This window comes from Aquarana catesbeiana, linkage group LG03 (assembly GCF_042186555.1).
Source record: "Aquarana catesbeiana isolate 2022-GZ linkage group LG03, ASM4218655v1, whole genome shotgun sequence".
Lineage (NCBI taxonomy): Eukaryota > Metazoa > Chordata > Amphibia > Anura > Ranidae > Aquarana > Aquarana catesbeiana.
The window spans coordinates 612,385,820-612,404,871 of record NC_133326.1 but is presented as its reverse complement, the minus strand read 5'-3'; the positions used below and the strand labels follow the sequence as shown (position 1 = coordinate 612,404,871).

At 37.2% G+C, this 19,052-nt stretch overlaps 1 protein-coding gene across 1 annotated transcript; it reads left to right on the top strand.

Annotated features, from left to right (window-relative positions):
* Positions 1 to 16,593: 16,593 nt before the first annotated feature.
* On the top strand, positions 16,594 to 17,529 carry LOC141134017 (olfactory receptor 7C1-like). The gene has a single exon (XM_073623609.1). The coding sequence runs from the start codon at positions 16,594 to 16,596 to the stop codon at positions 17,527 to 17,529; it is 936 nt and encodes a 311-aa protein (XP_073479710.1).
* The last annotated feature ends 1,523 nt before the right edge of the window (positions 17,530 to 19,052 follow it).

Here is a 19,052-nt window from a genome sequence, read left to right as displayed (position 1 = left end):
GGGAAATGTTTAATTACAGGATGTGTGCGGTAAATGTGTATGCTCCATCGGACAATTGTTGTCGGATTTTCCATGGACAAATGTTGGTTATCAGGTTTTAAAATTTTCTGCGGACAAAAGTGTGTTGTCAGATTTTCTGAGCATGTGTACATAGGTCCGTTGGACAAAGTCCAAAGTACAAACACGCATGCTCAGAAGCAAGGACGAGCCAGAAGCGGTCGGTCTTGTAAACAAGCGTTCATAATGGAGAATTAACATTCGTGACGTGGCAAAATATGAAATATCGAAAGATACAACTATGTTGGTGTCCCTTGTCATTTTTACATTGTATTTTTTTTAAATGTAACTGCCTACTCCCAAAATGCCACACATGCTATCTACCAATAGAACTTACCCAAAAAGCGCATTGTATGCATCAAAATATAGAAAATATACCAAATCAAATCATTATTCAACAAAAAAAAATAACGTCAAAGCAATAACTCCAAGGCCAATAATAAATAACATGTTATCTCCTCCGATTCCACAACAAGTCTGGTTGACGAACGGCCGTTCAGAAACGAACTGAAAAGCACGAAATGAAAAGCACAAAATGAAAAGCGCAAAATGAAAACACTCAACACTCACCAAATTTTTACTAACACGAATTTAGCAGAAGGAGCCCAAAGGGTGGTGCTAAAGAGCTGAAAAACCACGTAGTACGTCTAGTACGTCACTGCAACCATCAGTCCCTCCCCTCACGCCAGTGTACTAGGTGTAATCCTAGACTCTGACTTGTCATTTCAGCCTCAAATCCAATCGTTGTCAAAAGTTTATAGAATTCACCTCCGTAATATCTCTAAAATTCGCCCCTTTTTAACAAATGAAACCACCAAGCTCCTCATTCACTCCCTTGTTATCTCTCGCCTTGACTATTGCAACTCCCTTCTCATTGGCCTACCTCTCCATAGGATATCCCCTCTTCAGTCTATCATGAATGCTGCTGCCAGACTTATCCACCTTGTCAGTGTCTGCCAACCCTCTCCTCCAATCCCTACACTGGCTCCCAATCACGCAGCGAATTAAATTCAAAATACTAACCACAACATACAAAGCCATTCACAACTCTGCCCCGAGCTACATCACCAATCTTGTCTCCAAATATCACCCAAATCGACCTCTCCGCTCTTCTCAAGACCTCCTGCTCTCAAGCTCTCTCATCTCCTCCTCCCATGCTCGTCTCCAGGATTTTTCCACAGCCTCTCCCATCCTCTGGAACTCGCTACCTCCATCTATCCGGCTATCACCTACTCTAGCTACCTTCAGGCGATCCATGAAAACTCATCTCTTCAGGAAAACCTATCATGTCTCCAACTAATCTGCTACCACTTCTAACAGCTCATTTCCCACAGTTACAACCTTTTGTACCACCTGCCCCACCCTATTAGATTGTAAGCTATTCTGAGCAGGGCCCTCTTAATCCTCTTGTATTTTATTGTATTACAACTGTATTGTCTCCCTTTTATATTGTAAAGCGCTGCGTAAACTGTTGGCGCTCTATAAATCCTGTATAATAATAATAATAATAATTGTTGGCCATCAATTGTGTTGCCGTTTGTATGCAGGACAAGTTTGGGCCAGCGCCCTTCGGACAAAATTCCACGGTTTTATTGGCCAACAATCCGATCGTGTGTACGAGGCTTAAGTCTGCTGGCATTCAGATTGTGGTACTGGTAGCTGGAAAATACTTGTGCAGGGTGAGGCTGAGAGCCTTTTGACCAGCCACGTGTCAAAAGTTGGTAAAGGTGGAGGGGGTCTGACACCCGGTCCATCACAGTAGTCATCACTGACATTTTCTTCTATAAATAATTTATCCACAGTTGGGAGTATATACAGACTCTGAACCTTCAGTTATGAAGTGAACAATAACATGAAGTACAGCATCTGTACTAAGGCAGCCCATGCATGATTAATTTTCTTGAACCAGCAGGTTGAACGAAAGAAAATGAATTGATTCCGATATCCAAACGTTTGAGGTGGATGGGGGAATCCCTCCTGCATAGTTATTGCATTCTGAGAGTGGGGAGACTTCCCCATCATCAGAATACACTCAGGGAACTGCTGGCCATAGCTGACAGCACTAATTAAGCCAACATTTTCCAACAGGCTGGTTGTACAGAAGTCCATCAAGAGATGGACTTCTGTACAACCAACCTGCCCATAGATGGATTGAAATTCATCCGGTTCTGTCTATGGCCGGTTTAAGGCTCCAGTTATTGTCTGTCCTTAAGGCCCAGAAACAAGAAGAGATGTTTGGATGTGGTCCATCCACTTATTTTAATTATATTCAGCTTTGAGGTTTGAGAGGTTTACAGCTGATAAAGAGTTAAAAATAAGGTCTTTTATGGAGTAGTCTTATTCAAGCAGTTACAGTCAGTCAGTCAGTGACAGCAGTCAGTCAGTTAGTTCCTCCCAGTGTCAGTTAGCCACACTATCGCAGTCCCATTATAAGTCACTGATCACAGCCATTAGTAGCCAAAAAAAAAATTACAGTATATAGTATATACCATAGTTTGTAAATGCTATAAGTTTCACGTAAACCAATCAATATACACTTATTGGGATTTTTGTTATCAAAGACATGTAGCAGACATTTTGGCTACAGAAATGTGATTTCTTTAAATTGTCTTCTTGGATAAGTTTTGTAGCAGAAAGTAAAAAATGTTGTTTTTTTTCAACATTTTCGGCCTTTCTCCAGTTAAAGTGGCACAGTGCTAAATGCCAAAAAATGGCCGGGTCATAAAGAGGGTAAAACTTTCCAGAGCTCAAGTGGTTCAATAAGTTTTACTATTATAAAAAAAATGCTAAATAGGTTTTATGCAATTACAGTATGTTGGTAGCATATTTCATTTAAATACCTACAGAGACTGAATCATAATAGTGAACTGCATTTAGTAGTAAAAATGCCAGCATATTTTAATTAAAGCAATAATACTTCAGATTCTATGCAGCCAATTGTGACCGCAATAGAGCTAGAAGTATAAAAGAGACTTTATGTGCAGGCTATTTTCAAGCTGTTCTCAAGCAGTTGCAGTCGATAATTGGTCCAATGTTTTGTAAATATAGAACTTATTACATGTACTACATAGCAGGGCCAGGCAGAAGATTCTGGGGACATTCCAGATCTGGGTCTGTGGCTATCCTCCAACTATGTCAATTTACCATATATTGGCACTATGGGAGGAATTGCTGAGCTGAGTAGCACGTGCTACATTAACAAAGCAAATAGACCTGTTTCAGGTCCATCTACACCACCCACACCAGTTTCTTTTTCAGAGAGTGCTTCAGCACCTAATTAACAAAGGGATCATGACAGTTTCAGTATAGAGAACAGACACAGATCCCTGCCAGATTGGACCTGGCTTATAGTTTGTGAACTGCCCCTTTCATTCATTTGATTTTTAGTTCTTTCAAACATAGAGAGTCGGCATCACATGTGGGCATTACTTAGAGCAGTCTACATGCAAGTGTTATGTCCAGGAATGCCCACTCAAACTGACATCCACGCATCAAGGTTCTTTGATATTTAGATAACATCCCATCTCCCAACCCACTGCTTTTATCAGGGCTAAGGGCTCTTGAGAGGGGTACTGAAGCAAGGTGCTGTGATGTTTTAGGAAGATATGCACAGCACCCTGCTGGCCCCTCCCACCATACATGATTTCCTTGCATTGCCTAGGTAAGCACAGTGACTCAGTGATTTCAGCATTAGGTCTAAAATAGGGTATGTAAAATAAACAATTTTTTAAAATAATTGTATTAGCATTTTGATAAGGGTAGGAAATGAATTACCAGGAAAGGTAAAATGGAAGCAGATTAAACTTCAGCTTTAACCACTTCAGCCCCGGAAGATTTTCCCCCTTAATGACCAGGCCATTTTTTGCGATATGGCACTGCGTTGTTTTAACTGACAATTGCCCGGTTGTGCGACGCTGTAGCCAAACAAAGTTGTCCTTTTTTTCCCCACAAATAGAGCTTTCTTTTGGTGGTCTTTGATCACCTCTGTGTTTTGTATTTTTTGCGCTATAAACAAAAAAATAGCGACAATATTGAAAAAAAAAAAACAATATTTTTTACTTTTTGCTATAATAAATATCCCAAATTTAAAAAAAATAATAATTTCTTCATCAGTTTAGGCCAATATGTATTCTTCTACATATTTTTGGTATAAAAATTTGCAATAAGTGTAAATTAGTTGGTTTGCGCAAAAGTTATAGCGTCACAAAATATGGGATAGATTTATGGCATTTTTATTATTTTTATTTTTTTACTAGTAATGGCGGAGATCTGTGAGTTTTAGTGTGACTGCGACATTGCGGTGGACAGATCGGACACTTCGGTTAATTTTGGGACTATTGACATTTATACCAGTGCTATAAACATGCATTGATTAGAAATAATGATATTTGAAGCGCTTCACAATGTGCATGAAAATGAATATATAAGAATAAATATAAATAGTCAAATAAATCCAGCGGTGAGTAAAAATTCCTATAAAATCCAGCAATCAAAATAGTGTAAAATTATTAAAAATTAGTGACACCAAATGTGTAAAAAATTCACATAAAAAATCCACATAAAAATAAATATATAGGGATGTATTCAGAAGGTTCAATTATACAGGTGTAGAATCCTGATTGGTATAGAGCTTTTGATCACTAGCAAAGCTGTTTAAAAACACTTGCTTAATTAAGGTGCTCATTGATAGTACCAATGTGTTTTTTGCTTCTATTCACAACCAATGTGGGAATCATAAACAGGCAGATAAGAGAAAAAAACCAATCATTGTGCAATAGTTAGGATACCAAAGTACACAGGCAAACTTCAATCCACTCACGTGTGCCTTATAGTGATAAGGCATATGCAGGTTTTACTATAGCAGTCAGCCGCCTTAGACAGGAGCAGATTCAGTGCAGTACACTGTGTGAAATTGCTGATCTGCACAGAGCTTCCTTGGCTCCTCCCACGCGTTACATCACAGTCACGTGACTTTTTCAAGGATAATACAAGCTCTGACGGACTCAGCTTTATAGCACAACAGCAGAGTGGTTGCCATGGTTACAGCATGAGTTTATCATCATTCTGCTTCCTGCATATACTTCAATCCTGTTAAAACCTACTTTTATTAGACATGTAATTCATATGAATATCGTTGGTTTATCAAAACCACGATTCCATGTGTAAAAAACGCAGTGTGTAAAAAGTAAAAAATATATATATTGATATCTCTAATCACGTTTACTTTTTCAACTCCCTCCAGTGGTCACAATTGGTATAACATCTCACAGAGGAAATAAATGGCAAAGCGTTGTCTCTAATGGTTTTGATAATTGACCAGTGCCCCATGATATCACAAAAATGGGGTATCCACATGCTCTGCTCATAAATGTATGGAAAACGAAGTAAACTAGATGACATGATATATATATATATATAAAATATACATATATAAAATTAAAATAAGATATGATATAAGAAATAGGGAAATAATATTAAAATGTAAAATTAAAATCTAAAAATTCCATGATAGAATATTGCAAACATGGATGATGACCAGGATTTATATGCTAGAACTGAACCAAATATTGCCACTCAGAAAAAACTAGTATTGGACAAATAATGAGAATATTGGACCAAAAAATAAATGAAAAAATAAAAAATAAAATATAAAAAATATAAAATTAAAATATATACCATAAAAATATATATATAAATCTGAAAAATCGCTAAACATCAGAAATAAAACAATTCAGGTTGAATTCAATGTTCAAACCATGGGGTTCTAATGTACCCATCTGGAATATCCATTTGGATTCATTCTTGCTGAGTTCCCTCACTTTATGGGAACCCCTCCAATGAGCCTTATACTTTTGAATAGCCCAGAATTGGAGACCCCTAGGGTCTCTGTTATGATACCTATCAAAATGTTTTGAAACACTGTGTTTTGGATAGCCTTTTCTAATGTTCTGGATATGCTCTCTTATTCTCTTCCACATTGGTCGCTTCGTTCTGCCAATGTATTGGAGGGAGCAGGAGCACTGTAAAGCATATACCACCCCCTCAGTCCTGCAAGATATAAAATCCTTTATTTCAAATTCTTGTCCAGTATTTGTTGAAGAAAATTTCTGACATTTGTATCCATTTTGATTAGTATTTATGCAGGCATAACACTTTTTACAGGGATAGAATCCTTTACCCTGAAAAAAGGTTAAATCAGTTATTCTCTTGGGTGGGTTGGGTACATTTTTAGCTATGATGTCCCTTAGAGTTGGAGCTCGTCTATAAATTAATCTCGGTTTTTCTGGGAGTATATTTGCCAAAGTAGTGTCAGTTTTTAAAATAGACCAATGTCTTTTTATAATCCTCTCCATCCTCCTGTGTTGTATACTGAAGTCCATTATCAGAGGTATGTCATCTGTTTTGTCATTTACCTTGATTTTATCTTGGATCAGCGCTTCTCTTGAGGTTTGATTGACTTCTGTTATTTTTTCTTCTATAAAACATTTATTGTACCCTTTTTCTTCAAACCTCTTACCTATCCACTGAGCTTGTTTAAAATAGTCATTATTTTCTGAACAATTTCTCCGTAAGCGAATAAACTGGCCCTTCGGAATGTTGATTAACCATGGCTCATAGTGGCAACTCGTTACTGGTATATAGCTGTTCCTTTCCACCGGTTTGAAGAAAGTTTTTGTGCTGATGATATTGGCTGTTAGTTCTATTTCAAGATCAAGGAACTGGATTTTAGTCTCACTAATTTGATGTTCAAGTTTAATATTTTTTTGGTTCATATTCAAACGTTGGAAAAAGGATCTTAAACTCAGTTCATCACCCTTCCAAATAAAAATACAATCGTCTATGAATCTTTTATATAGAACCAGTTCCTTTGGAGTATTTAAAAAGATGGCATCCTCCTCCCATTTTGCCATGAATATGTTGGCTACACTTGGGGCATATTTAGCTCCCATCCCAATACCCGTTAGTTGTCGAAAATAATTGTCATTATACCAGAAGTAGTTATGTTGAATACCAAAGGCCAGGCTTCTAAGAAGAAATCTTTTCTGTTTAGAAATGAGATGGCTGAATGAATCCATAGCCCATTTAGATGCTTCTATTGCATCGCTATGTTCAATTATTGTGTACAGTGAAGCAACATCAGCAGTTGCTAACAGATATCTTCCATTAGGGTCCAGGGTCAGAGATTTTAATATTTGTAATAAATGTTTGGTATCACGTAGATAAGCTTTAGTGTTAGGTACTAGGGGTTGCAAGAATTTGTCCACATATTCCCCTAGTCTTGCATTGATCGATTGAATCCCATTAATGATGGGTCTTCCTGGTGGTGCCTCAGCATTCTTATGGATCTTCGGGATGGTGTAAATGATTGGAACTCTACATGTATCCGGTACTAAATATCTAGATTCTTTTTTGGATAGAATATTTTTGTTGATTCCTTTTTGAATCAAAGAGGACAGATCTCGTTTGTATTCTCTAGTAGGATTGCTACTGAGTTTCAGATATGTGTTATTATCGTTAAGTTGTCCCATCAGTTCCTGGTGGTAGTATTCCTTTGTTAGTACTACAATGGCGCCCCCTTTGTCGGCCGGTCTAATTATAATATCTTTATTTGCTTCCAATTGTTTTATACCTTGTTGTATATGCTGGGATTCCGAGATTCTACTGAACTTGAGTTGTTCCAGGTCTTTGATCACCATTTTTTTAAACACCTCAATATGTTCATTATTTGTAGAGGGTGGATTGAATAGTGACTTATTTCTTAAATCACTATGCTGTACTCCTCTGCCAAGTTCCACTCCTTTGTTCAATGTAGATGGTGGTCTGGATAATAAGTATTTCTTGATATTCAATTTCCTGGTGTATTTTTGTATGTCAATATACATCTGGAATTTGTCCAGATTCTTTTTTGGTGCATATTTAAGGCCTTTGTCCAGTGTGATTAATTCCGCTCGTGTGAGCTCTTTGCCGCTGAGGTTGTAGATGCCTTCCCCTAGTACTCTCTTTTTCTTTTGGGTTTGCCATCCTGCTCTGCATCCCCTTTTATGGTGTTTGGACTTCTTTCTCTGTTTGTATATTCCTGTAGGGGTGGGGGATCTTCGTTTCTGCGGAAATCTAAAAAAGATCTTGACTGTTCTTCCTCTATGTAATTTCTAAAAGGCTCGTATCTATTGGTGGTAGGCAATGGGCTCCTCCTATCAGGATATCTGTATTGGTCGTATTCTCTGGTCCCATTCCTATTACCATTGGACTGGTGGTCTCGAGATTCACCATTGCTCTGTTGATAGTCCCTATGATCTCTCCTATCCTGATCATACCGATAATCCCTTGGCTGATCCCTATGAGGTTGTTGGTAGAAGTTTCTGGGGTCATTTCTGGAATTATATTGATTTTCTCTTGGTTCAGTTCTAGTTGAATGTTGATAGTATCCTTGTTCCCCATACCTGGGGTACCTGCCATTTTCCACCTGATCATATTGCGATTCATTACCTGATTGGTGCGATCTTGATTGATTGTAGGGTGGATAGTGGGGTTTGTTTGGTCTTTTATTGGCATTATTTTTCCAGTAAGGTCTTCTTGGTGATTTATTTTTTGTTTTGTTCCTCCACCAAGGTTTTGGTGTTCTTGATCCATTGTCATGTGTGTTACTTTGTTCCCATTGTTTCTGTTGGTTATATCTTGGGGTTTCTGGTGTCCTGGATCTCCTTTCTGGAGTCCTGTAATATGTATTTCTCCTGGGGCTCACTATCCTCACCTCTCTATCTGGTTATGAGGCTATAGACCCAGTTTTACCTTGTTTGGCATTGATTTGCCAATTGAAAACCTGTTCTAACTGATAATCATTGGTATCTCTGAGGTATTTTCTCTTTTTCCTTTGTTTCAATTCAACATCTTTCTGTTCTAACACTTTATTCAGTTGTTGAGTTAGTGATGAAAAAGGTGCTGTCTCTTTAAAAGGGTCCAGTATGGTTTTGCATTCAGCAATTTGCTGGTTAATCATGTTTAATTTCCTTTGTTTCCTTTTTAAGGCAAAATGTACTAGATCCAGACCTTTATCGTTAAAAAATTTATACCACTCATTAGTTGCGTCTTGATCTGTCAAACCATCACAGATAGGTACATCCCATCTCAATCTTCTCGGGACAATTTTATCTTTAATGTATTGTTCATGAGCAGCTATGTCCCACCATAGGCTCACCTTTTTTTCCATTAGGTGGCCGAATTTCCTAAAATTCGTGTCTAAATCACCCTTATCGGTGCTAGGTGCAGTGGAAAAAACATTTTCCAAATTAATTGTGCGTTTTTCAATAAAATCAAAAATATCCATCACTGCAGCTATATGTGAAAAAACTGAAAAATAAGTGGAAAAAATATATATAAAACACAAAGCGCTGTGATGCTAAATAGCTGATAATTACACATAAAACCAAGTGAGGCTGCTATCAAAAGAGAGTGTTTTCAGAGTCACTTAAATAATGATATTAGAAGCGCTTCACAATGTGCATGAAAATGAATATATAAGAATAAATATAAATAGTCAAATAAATCCAGCGGTGAGTAAAAATTCCTATAAAATCCAGCAATCAAAATAGTGTAAAATTATTAAAAATTAGTGACACCAAATGTGTAAAAAATTCACATAAAAAATCCACATAAAAATAAATATATAGGGATGTATTCAGAAGGTTCAATTATACAGGTGTAGAATCCTGATTGGTATAGAGCTTTTGATCACTAGCAAAGCTGTTTAAAAACACTTGCTTAATTAAGGTGCTCATTGATAGTACCAATGTGTTTTTTGCTTCTATTCACAACCAATGTGGGAATCATAAACAGGCAGATAAGAGAAAAAAAACCAATCATTGTGCAATAGTTAGGATACCAAAGTACACAGGCAAACTTCAATCCACTCACGTGTGCCTTATAGTGATAAGGCATATGCAGGTTTTACTATAGCAGTCAGCCGCCTTAGACAGGAGCAGATTCAGTGCAGTACACTGTGTGAAACTGCTGATCTGCACAGAGCTTCCTTGGCTCCTCCCACGCGTTACATCACAGTCACGTGACTTTTTCAAGGATAATACAAGCTCTGACGGACTCAGCTTTATAGCACAACAGCAGAGTGGTTGCCATGGTTACAGCATGAGTTTATCATCATTCTGCTTCCTGCATATACTTCAATCCTGTTAAAACCTACTTTTATTAGACATGTAATTCATATGAATATCGTTGGTTTATCAAAACCACGATTCCATGTGTAAAAAACGCAGTGTGTAAAAAGTAAAAAATATATATATTGATATCTCTAATCACGTTTACTTTTTCAACTCCCTCCAGTGGTCACAATTGGTATAACATCTCACAGAGGAAATAAATGGCAAAGCGTTGTCTCTAATGGTTTTGATAATTGACCAGTGCCCCATGATATCACAAAAATGGGGTATCCACATGCTCTGCTCATAAATGTATGGAAAACGAAGTAAACAAGATGACATGATATATATATATATAAAATATACATATATAAAATTAAAATAAGATATGATATAAGAAATAGGGAAATAATATTAAAATGTAAAATTAAAATCTAAAAATTCCATGATAGAATATTGCAAACATGGATGATGACCAGTGGCAATATTTGGTTCAGTTCTAGCATATAAATACTGGTCATCATCCATGTTTGCAATATTCTATCATGGAATTTTTAGATTTTAATTTTACATTTTAATATTATTTCCCTATTTCTTATATCATATCTTATTTTAATTTTATATATGTATATTTTATATATATATATATATATATATCATGTCATCTTGTTTACTTCGTTTTCCATACATTTATGAGCAGAGCATGTGGATACCCCATTTTTGTGATATCATGGGGCACTGGCCAATTATCAAAACCATTAGAGACAACGCTTTGCCATTTATTTCCTCTGTGAGATGTTATACCAATTGTGACCACTGGAGGGAGTTGAAAAAGTAAACGTGATTAGAGATATCAATATATATATTTTTTACTTTTTACACACTGCGTTTTTTACACATGGAATCGTGGTTTTGATAAACCAACGATATTCATATGAATTACATGTCTAATAAAAGTAGGTTTTAACAGGATTGAAGTATATGCAGGAAGCAGAATGATGATAAACTCATGCTGTAACCATGGCAACCACTCTGCTGTTGTGCTATAAAGCTGAGTCCGTCAGAGCTTGATTTATCCTTGAAAAAGTCACGTGACTGTGATGTAACGCGTGGGAGGAGCCAAGGAAGCTCTGTGCAGATCAGCAGTTTCACACAGTGTACTGCACTGAATCTGCTCCTGTCTAAGGCGGCTGACTGCTATAGTAAAACCTGCATATGCCTTATCATTATAAGGCACACGTGAGTGGATTGAAGTTTGCCTGTGTACTTTGGTATCCTAACTATTGCACAATGATTGGTTTTTTTCTCTTATCTGCCTGTTTATGATTCCCACATTGGTTGTGAATAGAAGCAAAAAACACATTGGTACTATCAATGAGCACCTTAATTAAGCAAGTGTTTTTAAACAGCTTTGCTAGTGATCAAAAGCTCTATACCAATCAGGATTCTACACCTGTATAATTGAACCTTCTGAATACATCCCTATATATTTATTTTTATGTGGATTTTTTATGTGAATTTTTTACACATTTGGTGTCACTAATTTTTAATAATTTTACACTATTTTGATTGCTGGATTTTATAGGAATTTTTACTCACCGCTGGATTTATTTGACTATTTATATTTATTCTTATATATTCATTTTCATGCACATTGTGAAGCGCTTCAAATATCATTATTTATTCTTTTTAAGTGACTCTGAAAACACTCTCTTTTGATAGCAGCCTCACTTGGTTTTATGTGTAATTATCAGCTATTTAGCATCACAGCGCTTTGTGTTTTATATATATTTCATGCATTGATTATGTCACTAGTAGGAAAAGGGTTAACACTAGGGGGCGACCAAGGGGTTAAATGTGTTCCATCATGTGTGTTTCTAACTGTGGGGAGATAGGACTGATTGTAGGAGGAGACATATCGCTGTTCGTAAATACTACGAACAGCAGATCTGTCTCTCCTCTCCTGTCAGAACAGGGATTTGTGGGCTCTCGTGCCCACGATCACGGGTGGCCAGCAGTCATCGCGTCCACCAGCTACGCTCATCGAGTCCCCTGCCTGATGCTATGGCTCTTAAAGGAGCCGCCATACCCACATGGCGATTCGCGGGAACGAACCACTTTGCCAACGTATATGTATGTGAGCTGGTCGGCAAGAGGTTAAGATAAAAAAGTCCCAATATAAGTACTTCAACTATGTATTTAACTGCATGCCTAGAACATATCATTAAAATATCCATAATTCTATACAGATAAATACAAATATAGATATAAAAATACATATACAGTATATACTGTATATCTCTATTTATATCCATATATATAGATATATATACTGTATATATATCTATATAAATTTATTTATATGTATATGTTATATAGGCACATGTGCCGATTCCTTTTTAATTGCAATATATGATTGGGAATTACATCCAGTAATTATAAAACCACTCCCTGAAGAATAAGATGCTAGCGTTCAAAGAGGATATAAATTCAGTGCACGCTGGTACTTTTAACAGTTTCCTTTTATCGGGAAAGGAAAACTATGTTTTGGTAAACCAAGGTAAAGGTAAATGGTTTGTTTATTTTTGCTAGCTAGACCCTTGTAGACTAAATCCACTTTTAGAAACCCATTATAGTTAAAGCTATATACTGTTTTAATTACAGAGTTACAGAGTTACAAAGATACAGAGTTTATTTAATTTGTACATAATGCAGAAAGTAGTTAGCATTCCACTCGGTGCTGTTTAAGAATATAATTCTATTTAAACTTTGAAAATTATGTGAAAATTTGTAAACAACAAAATCCTGTCTAAGGGAAAAAATATAGTGCTTTTCGCAAACAAACATATCTATTATCCAGAAAAAAGATGTACTTACATGTGGGAAAAACTAAGATCTCTTTGAAACCCCCTCTTTAAAAACTCAGATTTACAAGGCTGCTAGATATTTTGGACTATGTGTCAGATCTCACTGCAAAGATCCACAGACGAGCTCCTCTCTCCTCTAAAGCAGGCCTCCCTTCAACAGCATTTCCCCCAGGCTCTTCCCAAAGAATTACATCATTATGATGTCATCAGGGGCATGATTCCCCTCTGCAGTGGATTTCTACAGTGAAAGCTGATGAACAGTCCCACCTACCTATGAGCCTTGTCAATCTGAGCTTTGAAAGAGGAAGGTTTAAAGCAATCTTAGTTTTACCCATATGTAAGTGCATCTTTTATCTGGCAAATAATTATGTTTGTTTGCAGAGAGCACTATGTTGTTTCCCTTGGCTTTTTGAGTTAACATCTGCTGAGCTTTCCTAAGGGTTCCTAAGTGTGTTTTCAAGCACTGCAATGACTTTGCCTCACCCTGTTTTTAAATGGACAAGTGTATGATACCTTACTACATTTATAGTCATCTTTAGAAGGTGAGAATATGCCCTTAGGAGGGAGGTGGATTTAATCCGAGCACAAAATTTGTTCACTATAGGATCTAAAAGAGCATGAACCCTATATATGGAAAACATCAATTTGGTGGTTCCCAAACTTTATGAGTGCTAATTACATAGAAGGATTAGGATATAAATGCACATGCATCACTGTGTTTGGGACATTATAATTTGCTTTCCACAGACTTTATGAACACTGTTAATAAGTTTGAAACAGTTGTGCACTAATTCACTATTTTATGCATGTACAAGATTTTGTTGTTTACTAATTTTCACATGATTTTATGATTCATATGTATGTTTGGGGCAGCGTGTTGTTATTTTGATTTTAGTTGTTATATATATTTAAATTTGCACTTAAGGCTTACAGCTTGATTTTATTTTATTTTCATATCGTACCTTGGGTGCAAGATTCAAACTTGTGATTACCCCCTTTAAATTATTAAGTTTAGATCTTTCTAGCTAAGGGTATTGTTAATGTTACAACAAACAAAGACATTTTAGACAATTGTGTGCTTCCAAACCTGTGTTCCAGCATGCTTATGATCATGTGCATAAAGAAAACCACATAAAGCAGGGTTTAAAAAGTGTGGGATTTTAAAATAATAAACATACAAACTCACCTAAGCATATGCAACATCAGTCCAATGCTTCATCTGTTCCCCACCACCTCTAAGACCAAGAACTGAGCAATCAAACACAGCTAATCACTCCCTCTGAACACAGAGTGGTTATGGTCAGTCAACGTTCTGTGCTCTGCTCCTCTAGCGCTCACTGGAGCTCTGGAATGTGAAGGAGGTAGGAGTGGCTGGCTCAGGGCTGAGCCAGCTGCCAGGCATCTAGGTGGATTCTGACATTAAAGTTGGGAGTCCTCCAGACTCTTGACCATATGAGTGATGTAGGCAAATAGTGGACTTTAGCCTGTTGTTAGATGAAATTTGGCCACAGGATTGCAGAACTACATGCACATCTGTGATACACTGGAAAAGTAGGGCCAAAATTGCTTTGGCTTACTTTTCCTTTAACTAGTTTTGTGTGGCCTGCACGAACCATAAATCTTCCATGCCGAACTGAGGAATTTGGATTAGTTTGTACCCAGCTTAAATATATTGCTGGATGTATTACAGGGAGAGAATGAACCCTGTTGAAACCCCATACCCATGGCCAGCAGTGTGACCAGAGCCTGCCTAAAGCAACATTTCTTTATGGATGCAATGATTTTTAATGAATGTGTAACTTGATTCAATTATTTAGTGAGATACCTGCCTAGTGATCAGTTATAAGAGGGCAGTTTAGATTATTCCTATATGTAAGGTCCAAACATTATTATTATTATATCACCTTAAAGGTACTACATAGGGTTAAATGTAAAACATACCCTATTATTATATATTACAATCTTATGTACGTTATTGATTTTCCCCAGACAGAACATTTGCAAGTAGACTTTACACAGTTTTCAGCTACTGGTAGCCATTGGGGTTAGATCCCGCTAACTCTGCAAACCAAACCACCAATGCATATCAATAGTATTAGCTGGGTAAGAACATTAATTTTTGAAAACTTAACCTTAGGTGGACATCATATGACGTTCTTAGGTTGAAGTGGAGATATCTGAATGATGCCTGCAGCTGCAGGCATCATTCACATATAGTTTTTTACAGCCGGCGATTCCCTGCAAAGTAAAAGCAATCATAGCAGCTCGTGCGATCGGGGAGCCGGAGAATGAATCAGCGATTTACCTTAAAGCTGACATCCTTAGAGGCTGTAAGCGACGTCATGACATTTAAACACTGCAGTATTTTTCTGGGAAGCTTGGGATCGTTTTTGTTTCTCTGATCTCAGGCTTTCCAGCATAGAGGAGAGATCTGGGGACTTAACCCCTAATCCCAGATCTCTCCATAAAGAGGGCCTATTGTGCCCTATTCTTATTTCAAGGGATGTGTACATTCCTTGTAATAGGAATAAAAGTGATCACGAAAAAAAAAAAAATAAGGGAAAGTATAAAAATAAAAAATAAAAATAAGATAAACAATAAAAAATTTTTTTTAAAAGTGTCCCCACTCCCTCATGCTCGCACGCAGAAGCAAACACATACATAGGTCATGCTTGCATATGTAAACAGCATTCAAACCACACATGTGAGGTATTGCCGTAAACATTGCAGTAAGAGCAATAATTCTAGCACAAGACCTCCTCTGTAACTTTAAACTTTAATTTTTTTAGCACATAGCTTATGGAGATTTTAAAGTACCGAAGTTTGGCGCCATTCCACAAGTGTGTGCAATTTTAAAGCGTGATGTGTTAGGTATCTATTTACTTGGCATAACATCATCTTTCATATTATACAAACAAATTGGGCTAACTTTAGTGGTTTTTTTTTTTTAATTCTTGAAAATGTTTTTTTTTCCCCCCAAAAAAAATCGCATTTAAGAAATTGCTGCGCAAATACTGCGTGACATAAAAAATTGCAACAACCGCCATTTTATTGCCTAGGGTCTCTGCTATATTGCTATATATATATATATATATATATATATATATATATATATATATATATATATATATATATATGAGAAAATTATGATTTTTACATGTAGGAGAGGAGTGCCAGAATAGGCCTGGGCTCGAAGTGTTAATATTTTCCTGTCCAATTTCATAAAAGCTCAACTCATAAATGTCTGTTATATATATTTTTTCTCTCTGTAGAGGCTTCTACAGGCTTTCTTTACTCTCCTGACTGGCAATTGTTAAAGTACTTTCCCTGATTTTACCTCTTTGGGGAATTATCATTCCAATTTAAATAAGATATAACTGTTTGGAAGATATTGTGAACCTATTTGCCAGTAAGATATGGAAAGCATGATTTATATACATCAGCAGCTACTAAGAGTAAGCAAATTACATTAAGCTAGATTTATTTATACAATGAGTAATTGTTAAAATAATAACTTAATGGAGAATAAGACACATCAGATTGATTTCTACATTATTGCTTTTTCCAAAAATGGTGGACCTTTGTTTTTGTTATTTGTTACATTTTTACTCCTCTATCTCATTTCTCTGATTTGGAATATGATAATTTTTGTGGTCATATTTCTGGACAGTCACCTTCAAAAGCCAATGTACTTTTTCTTATGTAATTTGTCAACTGTAGATGTATTATACATTTCTGTTGCAGTTCCTAAACTGTTAGACATAATTATAACAGGAAATAATAAGGTTTCATTCATAGCTTGTTATACCCAGATGTATTGCTTCACATCCCTGGCTTGCACAGAAATCTGTTTGTTGACAACAATGTCTTATGATAGATACATCGCCATCTGCAGACCATTGCATTATACTCTGATCATGCACAAAAGAATGTGTAATCTGCTGGTGGCAGGTTGTTGGACCTCTGGATTTTCAAATTCCCTCTTTGTTACAATATTTGCATCTCATTTATCCTTTTGTGGAGCTACAAACCTCAATCAGTTTTTTTGCGACATTAAAACTCTCACAAAGATCTCTTGTGGTGATAAAAAGGAATTTCAAACTATGATATTTATCGAGGCTTTGCTCGTGGGATTTTGTCCTTTTGTACTTATTTTGATGTCCTACACTAAAATAATTTCAAATGTTCTAAAAATTAAGTCTGTAGGCCAAAGAAAGAAAGCTTTCTCCACGTGTACCTCACACCTTACTGTCCTGTTGCTCTTCTATGGAACATTACTCTGCATGTACATGATACCACCTTCAGAAAACTCGGAGCAGCTGGACCAGGTCTTTTCAGTGTTTTATTTGGCAGTGACTCCAACACTAAATCCTTTGATTTATAGTTTGAGAAATAAAGATATAAATAGTGCTATAATTCATATATTGTTAAGGTCAACGTCATGTATGCAATAAAAAAGGGAAAAAATCTGGAAACATCTCACATACTCATCTTGCCAAAACAAATGTTATAATAAGTGGCAACAAAATCAGCAATAATTGCACATGCTACCAAGTTAAAATGTACACTCAATTTCATCCCTAATATTACACCCTGTATAATCCACCCCAACATAAACCAGCCCAAGCTACTGGAACAAAGATGCAAATTCCCCAAGTTTATGTGGGAAACAGCAACCTGCCTGCACTTGCCCTGGAAGAGGCTGCACTTTTAGAACGACCTCTGAGGCGGTGCTACTTGACTGGTGCGCCTGAGATAAGAAACAATGGGTACACTTGGAACAGGCGACCGTGGGTATACCATTTGCAGAACTCCCCTGGATTTCAGTGGATGTCACCCCGACAGAGGCCACACAACATCCTCTGGCTGGAGCTACCCTTAAGGCTGTCAGATTGTTTTTTAAACATATGGATTTCTTTCCTTCTCCTAGTCCTTTAACCCCAACTTTGGGTAATCCATCCTTTCAATCTGGAGCTAACAAGCCTCAATTTAATGAACTCATTCATCAGGGTTTCTTCCATCTGATGCACTTTTTTCAAGGAAATCAGCTTATGACAAGCCTTGAAATCGCAAGTAACTTTTCCCACACACTGGACTTCCTCCTCTGCGCTCAGCTTGGTGCATAACTCCACACCCTGCAAGATGGAGGTTTTAAGATAAGAGACCTTTCCAGGTTCGAGCAGACCTGCCTTGCAGGGAAATCAATGAGACACTCTTTGTCCCATCTGTACTCTTTTTGACAATGGCCAATGCTCCACAGAATCTCTTTCCTCCAACAATGGGAAAGAGATCTACAAAGTACCTTCTCGCAAACTCAAAAAGATAGAATTGTATTATTTGCTCATAAGTCTTCAGTGGGGAGTAGATATCAAGAAGGAGGATATAACCTCCTCACCAGGAGGTACCAAACTCCATCAGTGTTACATCATATGTTTCCTCAAACCTCCAATGTCTGTTGGCGTTGTCAGGAATTAAAGGGTATCTTCTGATATATGGTTGAACAAACGGTTAAAGCGTTAACTGGTGTGTCTCTTAAAAGGAAGCCTGTAGCACACTTATGCCCCGTACACACGGTCGGACTTTGTTCGGACATTCCGACAACAAAATCCTAGGATTTTTTCCGACGTATGTTGGCTCAAACTTGTTTTGCGTACACACGGTCGCACAAAGTTGTCGGAATTTCCGATCGCCAAGAACGCAGTGACGTACACCACGTACGACGAGACTAGAAAAGGCCGGTTCAGAACCAAGCGCGGCACCCTTTGGGCTCCTTTTGCTAATCTCGTGTTAGTAAAAGTTTGGTGAGAGACGATCCGCGCTTTTTCAGACTCGTGGCTTTCAGATCGTTTTCTGCCGTTCAGTTTGTGCTTGTGGGTTTGTATCTGCTCTTCAGTGCGTGCAGTCAGTTCGTATCGGAGTTTTCTGTGCGATCTTGCCCGCTCGTTGCTGTTTTTCAGGTCGCTCTTCACAGGCCTTG

Bases quoted from the DNA above. Each gene is read 5' to 3' on its own strand.
- LOC141134017 (XM_073623609.1), top strand. From the start codon at position 16,594: ATGGAGAATAAGACACATCAGATTGATTTCTACATTATTGCTTTTTCC.